This window comes from Gobius niger, assembly GCF_951799975.1.
Source record: "Gobius niger genome assembly, chromosome: 10".
Lineage (NCBI taxonomy): Eukaryota > Metazoa > Chordata > Actinopteri > Gobiiformes > Gobiidae > Gobius > Gobius niger.
In genome coordinates, this window is record NC_136861.1 from 9,842,070 (window position 1) to 9,860,355 (window position 18,286).

At 39.9% G+C, this 18,286-nt stretch overlaps 1 protein-coding gene across 2 annotated transcripts in view; it reads right to left on the bottom strand.

Moving 5' to 3' along the window:
- tmem104 (transmembrane protein 104) overlaps window positions 1-1,501 on the bottom strand; it is a 116,615-nt gene extending 115,114 nt beyond the window's left edge. The window contains exons 1-2 of one of the 2 annotated variants that reach the window (XM_079564487.1): window positions 1,225-1,501; window positions 210-272 (exon numbers count right to left, since the gene is read on the bottom strand). In XM_079564487.1, the coding sequence (XP_079420613.1) occupies window positions 210-254 (45 nt within the window). In that variant the 5' untranslated portion in view covers window positions 255-272; window positions 1,225-1,501. Of the gene's footprint in view, window positions 1-209; window positions 273-1,212 lie in introns of both variants that reach the window. The other variant, XM_079564488.1, reaches the window with a different exon arrangement.
- Between the last annotated feature and the right edge of the window lie 16,785 nt (window positions 1,502-18,286).

Here is an 18,286-nt window from a genome sequence, read left to right on the forward strand (position 1 = left end):
GAAATAGAGTTTCAAATTCCACTCTTTCCCATAACGATATGACCAAAGAGACAATGTTTTAGTATGAAAGCTCAAAAAGTGTGGGGAGGAAAAAGTAGGTCAGGCCTAAACAGCTGAACAAAGCATCCATGAATTAACCATAGCATGGTGCCACAGAAGACGGTGTCATATGAATAAACTGCACATAAAGGAAGATGGCTGCCACTCACAAAGGCAGAGTAGGGCTCTCCGGTCTCGGTGATTCCTCCGGCCATCGCTGCGGTGCTGCGCTCCTACAAACAACAGTTACATAGTTACATTTACAAACAAATATTACTGAAAGAGTTGCGAGTCTGCCTTGCAGTAGATTGTGTGGATCCCCGTGCCTTTTGGTAACTTTCTTAACTTTGTTTTGCTGTTCAGATAGAATTTTATAGCCTTAATTGCAATCGCTCATAGTAAATTTCATACAAGTTGAATACTTGTTCCATAATTCTGTATGTGCAGCAGTGGGAGCTATTTTTCTTCAGAAAATATGGCCTACAAATAACATGTATTAGAGTAAGCTTTTAAAGTGCATTTTTAGCTTTATAGCTGCATTTAATGCAAAATACCCAAACAAGTGTCACAAATCCTAATTTACTACAAAGTCAAAGTCTTTACACTGGATTAGGAAGTGATGTAGAACTGGAGTTTGCATTTTAGACAAAAGACAAAACTTTGACAAAAGGAGAAAATGAAATACTAGTTTAGATTAAATCAACAGTCAAATGTCATTGTATGACATGATAAGGAAAAATGATATTTTTTGTTCATGAGACCTTTGTGCAACACTGACATGAGTCTGTTAAAACCAGGCTTATAAAATTGGCTGGAGTTGAGAGTTTAATTCATGTATTTACCAAGATCTTATTCAAACATTGTTTACAACTAGATCCTGCGACAGGAAAGAAAGTAAATTACACCATATGGATCATATCATTTGTCAACAGATGTACAGATGTACATTTCCAGACTGCACGCCCAACTGTTTATTTCCGTTAATGCCATTTATAATCCCTTATGTGGAAATGTCATAAAGGAATAGTAAATATGTTAGGATTATCGTGGAGAGGAGTGTTCAGTTGAGAAACTTGTTACAGCAGTGGTGCTGCTTTTCAACAGGGACATTTAGCTACGCTCTTTGAGAGATTTTCTCAAAATAAACACATGATTTTTAAAAAAGCAAAACACACTTACCTCCACCTACTTTAACAAAAAACAATGGCCCAAAGATGCTCCACTGACAGCACCAGGAGAATAGGCAGCAGCAGCTGGGAGCTACACTTAACACGAAGCTAACAAGCTAAAAACATTAGCTAGTCTCTTCGCATTTACACTTGGAAAGAGACACATGAGGAAAAGGCCGAGGGTAAACAGGAACGATACTTAGTCATAGGAAAAAAAAGCTAGAGTAGATTGCTATAATGGACATTTTACTAGCTAAACCTGACTGAAAACTACCAGCTGATTCGCTTCAGAAATGTCATGTTACCGCTAATGCCACAGGGGTTCGGCGCCTTCAAAATAAAAGCACAAATTAATACAGAAGCTGGAAATCTTGCACATTTAGAGTAAAGTCTTCTCCAAAGCAGCTGTGTTATTACATGCTAAACGATACAGTTAATATCAGCACCGTGTTGTAAATTCTTACGATAGATTTTAGGTAAAAAGAAGAAAGCAGATTTATTTTTGAAAGCTCTGTCGGGAAATTTGAAACTCCTTTTTTTCTGTGCACGAGCGGAGCTTGAACTGTCACATGACACGTGCACAGATCATGTGATTTCATATCTACCTGACGGCACGAGTACCTGTGTTCAGCGCTTTCTTGATCACTTTTAGTCGGGCCTGTGATGAAAGAGAGAGCATGACTGCAGGTTTCACATCACTTTTCAGCAGAGGTGGGTAGTGTAGTACTCACCGCCTACTTGAGAAACTTTTAGAAAATATTGTACTTCTTAGAGTAGTTTTATTATACAGTACTTTTTACTGCTACTGGAGTAAAATTGTAATGTAGTAGTAGAGTAAAAATAATTACTTTTTGTGAGCAAATATTGAAGCAGTAAATGCTTAAATTGGGTTATAATAAGTGTTTTTGAATTATTTAAAATAAACAAAACAAAAAAAGCCTTCATATTTTATTATAGATCACAGCAGAGAAAAGTTTAAATTGCATAAATGGTGACGATCAAGAGTAATTTGAAGTCATTGGAAAGGTACAAACTTTCTTCGAGCACATTTTCTGGTTGCAACAGGTTGTGCATATCTCAGTTTCCAGTAGCTTTGAGGTGGAATAGCCTAGTGGTCTTTTTAGATTAGTATATTTGCATCAGAAGAAAACACACATATATAAACGTAAATATACTAATAAGAATGACAAAGCCTATTTTAAAGTCACACTGCACAGCATTCCACACAATGAATATAGTAAACTTTAAATAACAAGTATGGTTTACTTGGTAGTTGGGCACCAATTATACACATTTTGACACTTTAAAATCTTGGCTTTTCAAAAACAATTTCCATATTACTCACATTTTGAGTCTACGACCATGTAATAATGCTCTGTCAGAACAGCTGAACCAGGATCTATATATGTGCTAGTTCAGGTTGTGCCGTACGATAATTTGGCCTTCAATTGGCCTTAGCGACAAATGCAAAATTCCAAAGCCAGGATAAAGATTTGGATATATGAAATTAGGGCAAAATGCAGTCAAGAGCTTTTTTCCTTGAAGAGGCACAAATGCGTTTTAAAAAGATAATGAATGAAGATTGTTCCTTAATTTTAAAGCTGTACAACATGACTAACAATTTTGAAGAATGGATTATTGGGGGCCTTCTTGGGATCTTTGACTCAATAACAGGAAGTACATTTTGGATTTAGACAATGGCTGATTGAAATTAAAAAACAAGATTGATATTAAACGTATTCATTTACTTAAAATGTATAATACAGACTTCTTTATTAGAAGTTTATATTTATGATATAGACTTCCGAGGACCCTGAGTCCCGCCTCCCAGGTTGAGAACCGCACTCAAATGCGCATAATGTATTTTTTTACCCATTGATCATAAACAACAGACATAAAGATAAGGACAGCCAGGAAGTACAGGACAAAGAAGCCAACGTCAATAATGAGTGCAATTTTCTTGAACCGCAGTCTGGTCTTTGGGACTTTTGCACGACCCAGTTCCTCCCGCGTGGTTTTAATTTCAGAGAGAATTTGCCTAAGGATCTCAACCTCGATCGTGGTGCTGGCTGGAGGAGGGCTGACCTTGGTCAGTTCACCAGACACTGCCAGGAGAACAACAGGATCTGCTGGGAGATACAAAATAATATTTATTTAAGCCATTTAGTCATCCTTCCGTCTGCTTTCCCCTGCATTTACAAACTGTGACAAAGAGGATAAGTAAGTAGTAGCAGCAACAGCAGCAGCACAGTTGTTATTATTCCAAACTCACCTTTAGAGTTGTTTCTCTCCAGCTGAAAGTCCTCCTCACAGTTTAAACCAGTTTGAGGTTCATCTTTCACCTTTTCTTCAAAGCTGAGCAGGAAACCGACCGTCATGGCCTCCAACACGCTAATGCCCACCAGAGCGAAGATGCCCACGGAGTAACTAGCTGCAAACAAGCACAAGACACAAGCAGTGAAGCTTCATATAATTCCAGTAGAGCTGAGTTGTCAGAACAATGTGGAGTAAGAGCTCAAATAAGAGTAACACATTTTTGCTGAAAAAAACAAGTATAGCTAACTTTCTTTTCACTGAAAAAAAAATCTGAAAGATATTGCATGCACACCCCTCCTGGAACCACCACCTTAACGTGTTGGAGGTGTTTGAGCGCCCGACTGATCCTGGAGCTCTGTTGTCGGGGGCTTCGTGGCCCTGGTAGGATCTCCCATGGTTCAGAAGCCCCTTATGAGAGACCAACAGGCCCGGTTAGAACCATGAGGCCGTCCTTCTGTGGACCCACCACCTGCAGGAGGAGCCATGAGGGGCTGGTGCAATGTGCTTTGGGCAACTCCAACAGCTGCCCCCATGACCCGGCAACGGAAAGGTGAAAGAAAATGGATGGATGGATGGATGGATGGATGGATGGACGGATGGATGGATGGATGGATGGATGGATGGATGGATGGATGGATGGATGGATGGATGTACAGTTGTTTATTTTCTATTACTGTGTAAGCTCTCAGTCATTGTTCAGAAATGTATTCGCAATCGGAAAGGAACACTCTTAAGGGGAGGAGTTAGATTAGATATAGTCAAACCCTCTTATATAGTCTTACTTGTTAACTTACTGTCCTGAACTGGGGTGAAACTGAGGGCCGTAGGGTCACTTACGGCTCATTATTATGACCTCGGCCAGGTGACTGTGAATTCAAACTGAAAAGATTGAATTACTGGTAATACAATCTGTAATCGGTAATACAATTCTGGTAAATACCTAATTAGATATGTATAGTTACGATTGCATTTACGATTTATGCTTTAAAATCAAAATCAACATTACAGTTCACATTTTGCATTAAGAAATAAAATACTGAAATGGACTGCTAAACTAATTGAGGAATACCTGCATTATTTCTTTTTTTGTTTATTTGTTTGTTTACTTGATCGGGACAGGACATGTTAATGAACATACATGGGACTCATGCATGTAAACACGCCCCTCCGGATTGTAGCCTCCGCTGTCCCACACTCGTGCTCTCAAACACACTCTCATTCATCCTGGCCTATTGTACATGTTTTAATTTTTCAGGGGAAACCACAGTACCCGGAGGAAACCAACGCAGACACGGGGAGAACATGCAAACTTCACGAAAAGGCCCCGTCCAGGTGAGAATCAAACCCGAGACCTTCTTGCTGTGAGGATTGCGTGCTAACCGCTGTGCCAGCATGCCGCCCCCAAAAACAATCATTAAACAGGATCAGGTTTTATCAATGACAAAACCAAAAGGTGACACATTGTTTAGTTGTTTTCAAAATATAATCAATTTACTTAAATAACTGGAGTCTTTCCAATTTGTGATTTATGAACTGTGACCATTAAAATTGTTATTTCTGTCCAGTTGTATTAATTGTGATGCTCTACTGGATTAAATAGGAGGAGCTGTTGGCTACCATCTCCTCACTCACCAATCCATGGCAGGGTGTTCTCAGTAGAGGGCAGCATATCCTTAAGAATGAGCAGCAGCACTGAGATAGACAGGAGGATGGTCACTTTGAAATTCAGCTTCTCTCCCCGCGCCTCGTTTATGAAGAAAGAGCCCAAATCCAGAATCAGGAAGTACATCAGAGGGACAATGAAGTTGATGACGTACAGCATGGGCCTGCGGCTCACCGTCACCTGCAAAACAAACAAAGGGTTTAAATGGGTCAGAATTGAAGGCAGTTCATTGGTTAATTTCTACTGAAGAGTGTAGGTGTCCAACAGTTTCACAATTTCATAACCAAAAGTAAAAAATTGCAAGATATGAAATTATCATGTTTATATAAGGGTTGTCAAAATGATCACCTAACATGTGCAATTAATCAAAAACTAATAACGCATAAATCGTGGCAGACTAATATAAATTTATCACATCATATGTGTTGAAAACCAAAACCAGCCGAAGGGCCTGCACATTTGTCGGGTACATTTATATCCACAACAACACAATGCCTGAAATTAAATGGAATTTTAATCCGTTGACTTTTATTTTTAAGCCTATTTGTGAAACATTAGACAAAGTTCATTCATAAATTGTGCCCAAATTTGTGATCATTATTGATAATCAATAAAATGTTTATTTTTTAAATTAACTATGATTTTGATTAATCTGATGCTGTATTAAAAAGACTAGTTTCTATTTAAACCTTAGACTGCTTAATAAATCTGACACATAGCTCCTCTTCCCGTAGTAATATTGTCTTGTCTATGTTGTTGTTATTGTGGCTGCTGGACGGTGCAAAAAAAATTTCACTGCATGTTATTATATAATTAAGAATTTCATTCAACTTTGTGGATTGGTTCTTAATGACCCCAGAAAGGGCTCCAGTGCAAGTACAAACAATTAGGGGGAGAAGAGACAGCCCTGGTGGGATCCTGTGCTCAGAGATAATATCTCAGCGACAGAGACTCAGAGAATAACCCCTGCAGTATGAGCTCTGTACAGCAATTTTAACACTCAGAATAATTAATTATCATGAAATAATCTTGACAACTGTAACATATAATAACACAGTAATTGTGTTACTTGTAATAAAACGAAAAGTTTGTGGAAATTTCTGTGTAATTACTGTTTCCACAAAGTCATTAAAGCTACATTATGTTCTCACTACAAGCAAAAAAGATGAAATAAAATAGCACATTTGTTGACTTGATCCAGAAAAACATCATGATTCATAATACTATTAGATACAAATGCAAGGGTTAGCAGGTGATACAAGGTCAAACCTTTGCGATTCGACGAACTGCAACCATTCAAATTTGGTGTGATTTTAGTTTTGCTTACTCTCAATGCCAACACTTACGTTGTATGTCAGTTTACTGTATGTTTGGTTGGAAGGATTCAGGGCCACGCCTTCGGTGACCGTGATGTTCAACAGCTCCCACTCGCCTTGAGTGAGTATGACATTCTTGGAGGAGTTGGTCAACTGCGTGCCATTAGACATGGTCGTCAGAGTCATGACAGCAGCTGGAAGAGATTGAAACAGGATATTATTGACTTGGATGTGACAATAATGCAGCTGTGGATGGGCATAAATCTTCTCGCTTCTTACACCAACTAATATCATGCCCTCTGAAATTGTTGATGCTGTTGGCACGTAATGGCATTGTGACTCGGAAAGGAGGAGGAGCTAAAACCAGTGTAAAAAACTTTAGTAAGAATAAGGCATTTGCACATGGTCCTTAAGGTTCACAGACCAAAACTGAACTTGAGTCATTTCCCTTTTACTACAAGCAAAACTAAAACAATTAACAGTTACATGCACGTTAATGGATATTGCAAAAGATTCTCAAGATTATTGTCAGGAAAATTATCTCCCGTAAATATATTTCTGTCTGCATCACCCAGCCCTCAAGAAGCAAAAAACAAGTTATTTATTGAACAAACCGTCTGAGCTCGTGGAGCGAAAGGTGACGGCGCACGTCTGATCGTCAAAGGGGAACAGACCGATGTCCAGTTGGCAGGTGAAGGTCATGAGCTGCCTGAAGCTGGCAATAGCAATACCATTCGCATGTAAGCTCACAAATGGGCTGTTTTGGATGCTGCTGGTGTCTGAAACACTGGAGAGAGAAGAAGGCATATTCATTTAAAGCATATTATTGTCCTCTCCTCTTCCGTTGAGTTGACCTGTCCGGATACACTGCAGGGATTAAACAGATTAAATCTAGTACCCACTTTGCCACCGTTCTGAACCTATTGCATCAAGAAAAAAAAGCCAGACTTACTCCTCTTCGATGTGTAAGTCAGGGATCCAGACCATTGAGCGAGGGACAGTGATGGTGTCGATGCCGCAGAAGTCTGTGGGTTTCCACCTCAAAAACTCGTTCTTCCAGCCCTGCACAGAAACAATTCAGGCTCAGGACAATATGGATAGAGGATTAGAGAAAGTCTTGCGGCAGTAGCCGCAGTCTACAAAAACATCAATTTGAAAATGTTTGGTTGCCCACAATAGTATGCAGGAGGACACTTAAACTTACTTGCCTCTATTCACCTTATTCTACCCCGCCCACTTTTGCCTCTTTTTGCAAAGGATCAGCACTTTTGTTGTAATGACACTTCCGACAGAGTGCGAAGTCCGTTCACGAAGTGGAAAGCGAGGGGAAATGTTTGCCACTAAAATATGATGTTCAAGGTAACTTTATTAAAGTTCATTTGCACCAACAAGTCAACACTGCACTGTTAGATCAAGCAGACGGTCACACATTACTCCGATTCTATACTCTCTGCACTGGCTCCCCATCAATTTAGAATTTATGGTCAGGCTCCCAAATATGTGTCTGACCGTCTGTGCCCAACTCCTGCGTCACACCCTTCCTTGGGCCAGAACCTCCTCACTGTCCCAGTGACCCGCTTTAAAAACAGACTTGTCCTTTGAAGCCGTTGCTTCAAAATTGTGGAATGACCTTCCTCTGTCGCTATGTGTGGCCGACTCTGTTGATTCTTTTGAAAAGCAGCTGAAGACACGGCTGCTCAGACAAGCTTTTAGTTGACAAGGCTATGATTGTTTATGTTTTATGTTTTGTAATACTTAGTTGATCCTCTCTTTCTTTGGGCGGCACGGTAGTACAGCGGTTAGCGCTTGTGCTTCACAGCTAGAAGGTCCAGGTTCGATTCCCACCAGGGACGGGGCCTTTCTGTGTGGAGTTTGCATGTTCTCCTCGTACCTGCATAGGTTTCCTCCGGGTACTCCAGTTTCCCCTACCACTAAAATCATGTACAATAGGTGAATCTTCCAGCCAGGTGTTTCTGACCACCTGCCTGGCTCCACATCATGGAGATGGGTCCCCGAGCGCCGGCCCATGCTGGCAGCTCACTGCTCCTACAGGTCGCCCCAGCGGCATTGAGGATGGATCAAATGCAGAGAATGAATTTCACTACGGGTATTAATAAAGTATACCTCAACCTTTGTGAAGCACTTTGTGATTTTATCTATGAAACGTGCCATATAAATAAAGTTCCTTCTTCTTTTGTTTTTCTGGGATGCGTGAAAATGCCTTTGTGTGTAGTAAAGATTTACTCTTGAAATCTGCAGCCACTATTTGGACTGTCCCAGGCACAATTCATGGTGGCATCCATGAGAACTTCTGGAATAAGGTGAATCGTTTGCACACACTGATCCATAATGCGTGCATTGATCCCTGTGTTCTAGGCCTTTTCAAACCTTGTCTATAAAGAAAAAATAGTAAATACCACAGTGACCCAGAATGCTCCTTTAACAGTTTGAGACTTCTCATCCTGAAACAAAACAAAGCAGTTTAAAAAATGTGGTCAAAATCAAAACAGAAGTAGAATTCAGAGCAGTATCATCATTTTAGCCCCACTGACCACTTTTAAAATGCCATAGACGGTCATGTCAATGGAGACTTCGGTAAACTTTTTCCAGTCCTCAACCGGACGAACGTTCGCCACATAACTGTTGGAGGGGAGGTCCAGATGCTCCCAGAGTTTCCAGTACGAGCAGCTCGGAGGTTTGCAGCTGCACGCACCTGTAGAGGACATACAGCAAAGAGAAAGCACTATTCAAGAACAGTCATACAGCCACTTGCACAATATAAATGAGCAGTTTTAGAACATTATTGAACCTTGAACCTGAAAATAAACCAAAGAGTATTGAAGTCCTCCATCCATTTTCTTTCGCTCATCCAGAGCCTTGTTGTGGAGGCAGTCTCCCGGTGTGACATGCCCAATACCTTTCTCGAGAGTCGTCCAGGAGGCCTCCGAAACAGATGCCTGTTTGCTCTCTCCTCTGGACATGAAGAAGCGACTCTATTTTGCACTTCCTCCGGGTGGCCGAGCTCCATACCCTATTTCTAAGGCAGCGCCCAGCCACCCTGCGGAGGAAACTCGTACCCGTGATCTCCTTCCTTTCGGTCATGACCCTCGATGACCAGGTTTACAAAGCAATTAATAATCAGCGTCTTACCTATCAATGTCAGAAGAGCTATACTTCTGAGTGCAGCCATGATCGATCCTTTCCTTTCTATGTCCTAATGGTCTTAAGCCAGCTGTCTTTGTAACCTCCACGACCTGAAGTGCAAAAACCTTATGAATGCTTCTGAATAAAAAGTCAGGGGTTGTTCTCTCGGCTGTTCCAAAAGACCTTGTGGTTCTATTGTGCATCTATGGATTGAATCAGTGAGTAAATACACAGTGCAGAGAGACATCCACTCTCCCCCATCACCTGTGGAAAAGTCAAACACAATGCATGGCGGGGTTTCGATTGACATCACAGCACTTTACGGGCCTGTAATTATCAATGGCAACGTTTGAAAGGCGATATACTGCAGCTGTGTTGAGATGATACCATGCATGACGGAGTCAACAATCATTGCTTGATTGTTTTACAGATTATTTAACCATTTGGATTGGTAATGGGCCTTGACATTAATATGGTCAAGCTCCTTTATGAATATAAAAATATAGAGCCTCTCAGTCCAGCCGCCTCCCTGGTGCTGGAAGTAATAATCCCATTCAGAATCTTTTTGAAAACAAAGCAACAATAAGATTATGTGGTAATTAAAATGGTCAATTTATACAAAACAAAACAATCTGCACAATCGTCAGTATTTAGCATTCAAACCTTTAATATTTGATTTTTCTGAAAAGCCTATGGAGATTATGAGGGTAATATTTACTTATGGCCCAGAATGAGCCTCGACTGTTGAGGTCCATTCAGCTCATCAACAAATTAATAGTTTAAAGGTGCAACAGATGTTTATGGTTAAGGTTAAGATATACTTTATTGTATTTGTAGGGAAAAGTGTCCTTTGCTTTTGACCCATGCTTCGATAATAATAATAATAATAATTCCTTACACTTGAATTGCACTTTACAAGCCTGTATTACCCAGTTTCTCAAAGCACTATACTGTAGTCATTATTCATTCACGCCTTGGTGGTAGTAAGATGAGTAAGTAAGTGTTTTATTGTTTATAACGAAATAGCTTTCAGGTGTCAGTCCTGAGCTGCTGCCGCTGAGCTGCCACTGTGGGTCAACCTGACCCGCATGATCTTGGAGGTTGGGAAAACTGTAGCACTTGGAAGAAACCTGGCTGGCTGCCCTCTGTCTCTGATCCTCTGAAACGGTGCAGCACCTCCTGGGTTTGTCCCTGTTTCAGAGTGTGGTGTCTTGCACTGGCCACCATCCTCAGCTCCTCCTTCCTCTTCCTCCTGCAGCTCCCTCTGCTCCACAACAGACCGTTTGTGGTCTCCCATCCAAGTACCGACCAGGCCCTGCCCTGCTTAGCTTCCGAGGTCTGATGGGATCGGGCACAGCAAAGGCGGTACGGCCACCACTAGTTTCCGCTGGGGTAAACCGTAAAGAGCAGTGGGCACCATCTTCAGATGTGGAGTCAGAATAGAATCATCTGGCTGGAGTATCATCCTACAGTGCATGTTTTTAGTGAGAGGGTAAGCATGCAGAGGAAACACGCAGAGGAAACCTAATCAGATATAGGGATATATAGGGATATGTAAATATTTGTAAAAACTGCTAATATGTGTAGAGCTGGACATATATGATGCTAATTGTGTTGCGTTCGCTTGAAGGAAATTGTGGATACTGAGAAAAAATATATATAATTTAAAGTCGCCCAGCTTTTAAAAAGCAGGAAGGCTGAAGGTTGAGTTATATACCAGTACAAACTTTAACCACTAAGCGAGCCAATTTGGGACAATAACTGATATAAAATACATTCAAATGCCACTCACTGCATGATTTAATTTGTTTTTTACCCGTAGACCTCTTTTGCCTGACGCTTTGAAATCAAAATAGATAAATAACTTTGACAGTCTTTCTTCTAAATGAAATGACCACAAATTAAACTAATAAAGTTAAACATTTATTATTATTATTACATTTATATGATAACAGAAAAAACTGTGTCAATCAACATGTCAGTCACAAGAAAGTGCTGCTAAACTGGCCGATACAAAGCACAAACTTTAAACATTCTTCTTCCATTTTTTTCCTGTCTGTGTTGCAACTGACCAATGGCTTTGAGGTGGAATAATGGTTTGTTTAGATTGGTCATAACATTCACATCTGACAAACATTAGTGTTAAAGGTAAATAGGAGTGATTTAAATAAATTAAATTATTAATAAGCATGAAAGAGTCGCACCGCACAACATTTAACACAACAGCTAGAATGAAATGCAAACATTTATTTCACTAAGAATTTAAAACATTTGTGTTATAATATACCACAAGTATAATGTTTGAACGTATCTACAAATTAACTCTGGAAGTACCGTTTTGCCCACACATCGTATGCATAAGACAGGAAGGTAGTGACAGCAGCTAAGTACAGCACAAAGAACACGACGTCGATGACGAGCGCAATTTTTTTGAACCGCAGTCTGGTCTTCGGGACTTTTGCAAGGTTCAGTTCCTCCCGAGTGGTTTTAATTTCAAAGAGAATTTTCCGAAGGACCCCAAACTCCATTGATGTGCTCACAGGAAGAGGACTGTCCTTGGTCAGTTCACCGGTCACTGTCAGGAGAACAGCCGGATCTGTGGGAAGATACAACATAACATTAACTCATCCTTACCTCTGCTTCCACCTGCAATAACTGTGGTCCACTCCAGTCCCTGTAGGACACTGATCAGAATCAGAAGCAGAAGAAGAAACACATTCACCATATGTCCCAATGGGGAATAAGAGGATAAGTGCAGTAATACTAGTGGCAGGGGCGTAGCCAGGATTTTTTTTTTTACAGGGGGGGCCATGGGGGTCCAGTTATATTTCTGGGGTGGCACTCAAAAAGACGATAAAAAAAAATCCACTGCCGTCCACAGTAATTTTGACTAACCAAAAGTATTGGGAAAAGTGCTGAACCATTAGAAATTTAATAATGGGACATAAAAGCATTATTAGACATTATTTATTTGAGAAAATGTTAGTATAAGTATAAGCCATTATTATGATTACTATTTATCAATGTTAATGTTCATTTATTATTTTGCAACTACTTAATGAACTAGTGGCTTTTTTTTTTTTTTTTTTTACATTTTTGTCTTGCATTTTAATTGGGTTATGTATGAGGATATTCTGAATAAAGTATTTTTATTCATAAAATATTTAAAAGTCTATCAGGGCTTGGGGCTTTAGAAACTCTGAACATCACCCTGCTTCGTGGTGTAAGACTCGTTTTTGGACGATGTTTTGAATTAGAGTGCGTGGCTTGGTCAGCGCTGTGGGCGGGGCGCATCCACTTCAGTCTCTTTTAATCCTTAGTGACATCTCCGGAGTCTGAGTGTAAAACGCACACTTCGGTGGGAACAATGCAGTAATAGTATCGTATTCCAAACTCACCTTTGGAGTTGGCTGTATCAAGCTGAATGTCCTCCTCAAAGCCCAAACTGGTTTGTGGTTTTTCTTTCACCTTTTCTTCAAAGCTGAGCAAGAAGCTGATGGCCATGGCCTCCAACAAGCTGATGCCCACCAGAGCGAATATTGCCACGGCATAATTAGCTACAAAAACAGGAAGGTTCACTTGATATGAGAGGTGATTGGAGCTGTTAAAACACTCAAAATTAAATTGATTAAATTAAAATCACTGAAGTAGAGGTAAAACAGTTTGGATGTTGTTTTTTGCTCACAACAAATTATGAAAAAGAGAAAGAGATTATAAAAGATTAAAGATTTTTTGATGATTTTAGAAAATATCTCATTGAAAAGTTGCCAATTATTGCCATTTATTCACTGAATTCACTTCGCAGTGCACATGTTGAACAGAATGATTAATAATTCTGAAAACATAGAAATTAACTATAAAACTGATCACACAGTTAAAGTTTTGTTAAATAATTACTGTCTTTGGGATTTGCTAAGTGCGATCTTCAGTGAATGATTCAGTATCGCTGCGGCTCCCATCCCAACTCACCGATCCAGGGCATGGTTTTCTCTGTAGAGGGCAGCATATCATTTAGGATGAGCAGCAGCACTGAGATGGACAGGAGGATGGTCACTTTGAAACTCAGCTTCTCTCCCTGTGCCTCGTTTATGAAGAAAGAGGCCAAATCCAGGATCAGGAAGAATAACAAAGGGACAATGAAGTTTATGAAGTACAGCATAGGCTTGCGGCTCACCATCACCTGCACAACAAACAGAAACAAGTGTTTATATGGTAGGCTATAACATTTGATATGGACCTATGGTTCAGAAATGTATTTATTTATTTATTTATTTGACAAGGACACTGTACATTAATCAACATCAAATTGGACAGTTAATAATTATAACAGTTAATATACTGTCCTCCTTATCTTAGTCTAACTGCTGTAGACTGAGGATGAGGAGGACAGTTGCTGTGTTACTATTTAATATCCCATATGGGTCTCAAAATCACAAGATAAATGAAAAGTGTTATGGAAAATTCAATTATGAAAGTATTACGCGCCGGTAAGTCTGTGGTACTTATAGTGGTAATTACTAGTAATAACAGTGGTACTTACAGGATAATTACTAGGTTATTATTGTGGTACTGATAGTCAAAATTACTAGTCATTAGGGTTAGGGGTTCGGGGTAAGGGAGACACAGAGTTGTTAAGAGTTAGTGGTAACTCTTAGTAATGAAGGTCATACTTCTATGTACTTTGGTACTTTAAATGATACTTTCTAGTAGTTTCAGTGATACATCCATGGTACTTGTTGGTAATTCAAGAATACTACAGCAGCAATTCATAAGTAGTATATGTGGTACTTCTACATACAGACGTAATTTCTAGCATATTGTGACAACATAAAACAGCATTAGGGAAAACAAAAAGTACAACCTTCATTAATAAGAGTTACCACTGTATCTAGAAGTACATAACTTGTTATTCTCACTATAGTATCTGTTAGAGAAATAACAATGGTGTTCGAGAGGATAGATGAATGACAGGCAGCAGTATTTACCATCGGTGCGGGACCCGGAGACATGAACTCGAGACATTGCGCTAGTCCTACCATTCAAGTCTGTCTGTGCTTCCACAGAAGAGGGATAAATACCCTCTCAGAGCGTCATACTGATACGCAAGCATTCAGTGGCAGAGAGTGGGCGCCTGAGCACCACAGTCAAGGCTATGACAGAGATAGTACGACTGTACAGCCTGACCCAGTATGATAAATAGCGATTTAATGTTATCCTCTAACAGTATCCTTTAAGTACCTAGAATTACCACTGTAATTACCACCATAAGTACCAAGGACTTACTGGCCCGTAATGTAAAGTGCTACCGATAAGGGTAAATGTAATAACTTGATATCTTAATATCTTGTGGTGAAAATGATTTGTAATGACAACATGATTCCAATTCCAGAAGTCTCAGTATTGGTTCTCGTAGAACGCGCCACTGACTCCAGTGCAAACTCAAATAGTTGGGGGGAGAAGAGACATCCCTGGCGTGTCCCTCTGCCCAGGAGGAAAAAACTCACAAACCGTTGAGGCAAGAGCTCAGTACTGTCCTCACAAACTGACAAAGGGATTTATTTTCTTAATACAGTAGCAAAAGGTTGAATTATAAGATGTAAGATGAAATATGATTATAAAAGATAAAGATAATATAAATAAATAAAAAATGGCTGCTTTAGAAGGCAATGTTCTCTGAGAACACTCTAGGAATCAGCAATCCCGTATTAAGTACTAATTGAATTTAAAGAATTGAATAAAGCGAGGTCTAAATTTTGCTCTTGACTAACTGGCCAGTCAAACAGTGATTTTGTTTTTCTTTGCTCACAATGATAAAACTTACATTGTATATGAGTCTACTAAGTGTTACGTTTGCAACATTTGGGGAAGTGTCTTCGGTGATGGTGATGTTTGTCAGTTCCCATTCCCCCTGAGTGAGAAGGACAGACTTGGATTTGTTGGTCAGCTGCGTGCCACTGCTCAACGACGTCAGGGTCATGACACTGGCTAGAAGAGAATTAAACATGATTATTGTTCATATGGATAAAACCATCATGCAGCTATGGATCACAGATCCCACCCCCGTGGCATTTGACCAATCAGCATGGACCTGTCACCCTCTCAACTTCCTGTTTTCTCTGAAGTCTGAAAAAGACCCAAGTCTGGCTAAATTCATGGTACATACTGTATCTTTACATAACTTGAAAACTATGGTAAGTTGATGAAACTCCCACATTTAATTGGTGAATAATTGTGCTACGTGATGATATATGTGTTGGTTTTGGAGGACGGAGTGAAATAAGTGAAATTACAGAATGAAAAAGGCCGGCACCATATTTGATCATATTTGGAGATGCCCGTTGGACCTGTTATTCATACTTACAGTATTTTCTTGACAAAAGAACCAATAAACCTTAGGACTATGTTTTTATGTTGCCAAAGGCTAATTTTAGAAAAATACCAGTTCAGGGCAAGAAACCAAATATGGTAACTTCGCTCACATTGATTTTCTGCATGATATTGAACAATTTTGAAAAAGGTTTCAACAGAAGTAAAGTTGTGTTTTGTCCCCCAATAACACTCTTAACATTCACATTAGGGTTTAGGGATTAGGGATGTCACAAAAAAGACTCGCCGGCCTATGATTGGAACAACAATATTATATGCATCTCTTATTGGGATGTTCTTCCTAAGAGAAGAACATCATGCACATCGGAAGATGCCTCTGATGAAGACGAAAGATCCCACTCCGTCGAAATGGTATTTGTAACAAAAAGCTTTTTTGTTTTACCTAGTGTCTTTCTAAAAGAACCTTAAAACTATCGTAGTAAAGGCAAGAAATGCAATATGTATGAGCTCTATTTTGCATATTTTGGTATTTTTCTGTCCTGGATAAATGTTTTGACCTATGTTCTGGTGTTGCATGACCAGAATAGATGTTTTGAGGAACAGGGCCTTTCATAGAGAATATATGCAACATGCCTATAGTATATTGGTTGAACAACAATAATAATCCTAAATAGGGTTTGCAAGGGAAATGGAACTGGAAAGGAATGCGATCCTGAAGAGGTTTTAAAGAACTTTTAAATCATATTCATGCCTTTTTTTTCTTCTCTTTTTTAAAACGAACGCACACTGAAAAGTCTTTCAGAATTCACAGAAATGTTGATAAATATGTTTTGTTTGTGAAAACTGAACTTTCTTTAGTCATTTCCTTTGTTCTTCCAATGGAAATGAGAAAACAATATACAGTTACAAGCATCGCCCACCCGTCCAGGCAAAAACCAAGTTCTTTGTCAAACCGTCTGAAACCATGGAGCCGAAGGTGATGGAGCAGTTCTGGTCGTCAAACGGGAACAGATTGACATTCAGTTGGCAGGTGAGGGTCAGGAGCTGCTTTTTGGTGGAAGCAGCAACACCATTCGCGTATAGGTTCACAAACGGGCTGTTTTGGGTGCTACTGGTGTCTGAAACACTAGAGACAGAGGAAGAGATATTCATGTTAAGATACATTATCCTCCACGTTATTTTTGTTGAGATGTCCCATACAGATGCAGGGCTTAAGCCAATGAGTCAACTGTGCAGGAAGTATTTGATGGTGGAATCCAGACACCGGGACAAGGGGACACATCGTACTTCAAAATTTTACATATAATAATATAATACAAAGAGGATTGGAAAAGGGATACGAGTGCAGAAAAGACATCATCTTAATTTTTCTGTATTTTGATCTTCTTGAACTGTGTAACAAGTACAAGACTCCACACCGAAAAGCTTCGCTCCCAGGACTTAGAGGACATTAATAAAGAGACTTACTCCTCTTCGATGTATAAGTCTGGGATCCAGACCATGGAGCGAGGGACAGTGATGACTTCGATGCCGCAGAAATCCTCTGGTTTCCACTGCATATACTCATTCCTCCAGCGCTGCACAGAAAGAACTCAGGGTAGAAGGAAGAGCAATGTTTTCCGACAATAACTACAAATACATAAACTATAACTATAAAATATCTGGTTGACTGATGCCCACTCCAGCCTATGTGCTTACACAGGCTTGTTTGTAAGGGAATGGGTGATCTCTTATTATTAAAATGGTCAATAAAGAACAACTGGTACCACAATCGTCATGGTGGCTCCTTGAACAGTTTGAGACTTCTCATCCTGAAATGAAACAGAGCAAGACTTGAGACTACACTACAAAGAACAACTTTCATTGTTTGAAGAGACTAGATGCAAGTTGGCCATTTTATGCTCACTACTGCCACCTCAGGTCATACTTGCAACTGCACCTTCTATATTAAGCTTGTGTATGACGGCAGTTCGGACCCGAAGTAACAACTTTTTGAGTGACGGTGCAGGATTTTAGAGGCAGTTGTGGTGAATAGGTCTGAGCTCATTCTACACAAAAGGACATTGTTGGAACATGTAGGGGGAGGAAAATACTTAATTTTAACATTTTTAATCTCCGTATAGTCCCTTTAAGCATCACTGACCACTTTTAAAATGCCGAAGAAAACCATATCGATGGCGACAGTCGTGGCTCTTTTCCAGGACTCCCCCGGACGAACGTTGGCCACAAAACTGTTGGAGGTGGTGAGGTTCAGATGCTCCCACAGTTTCCAGTATGAGCAGTCGGGAGGCTCGCAGCGGCAGGAGCCTGAA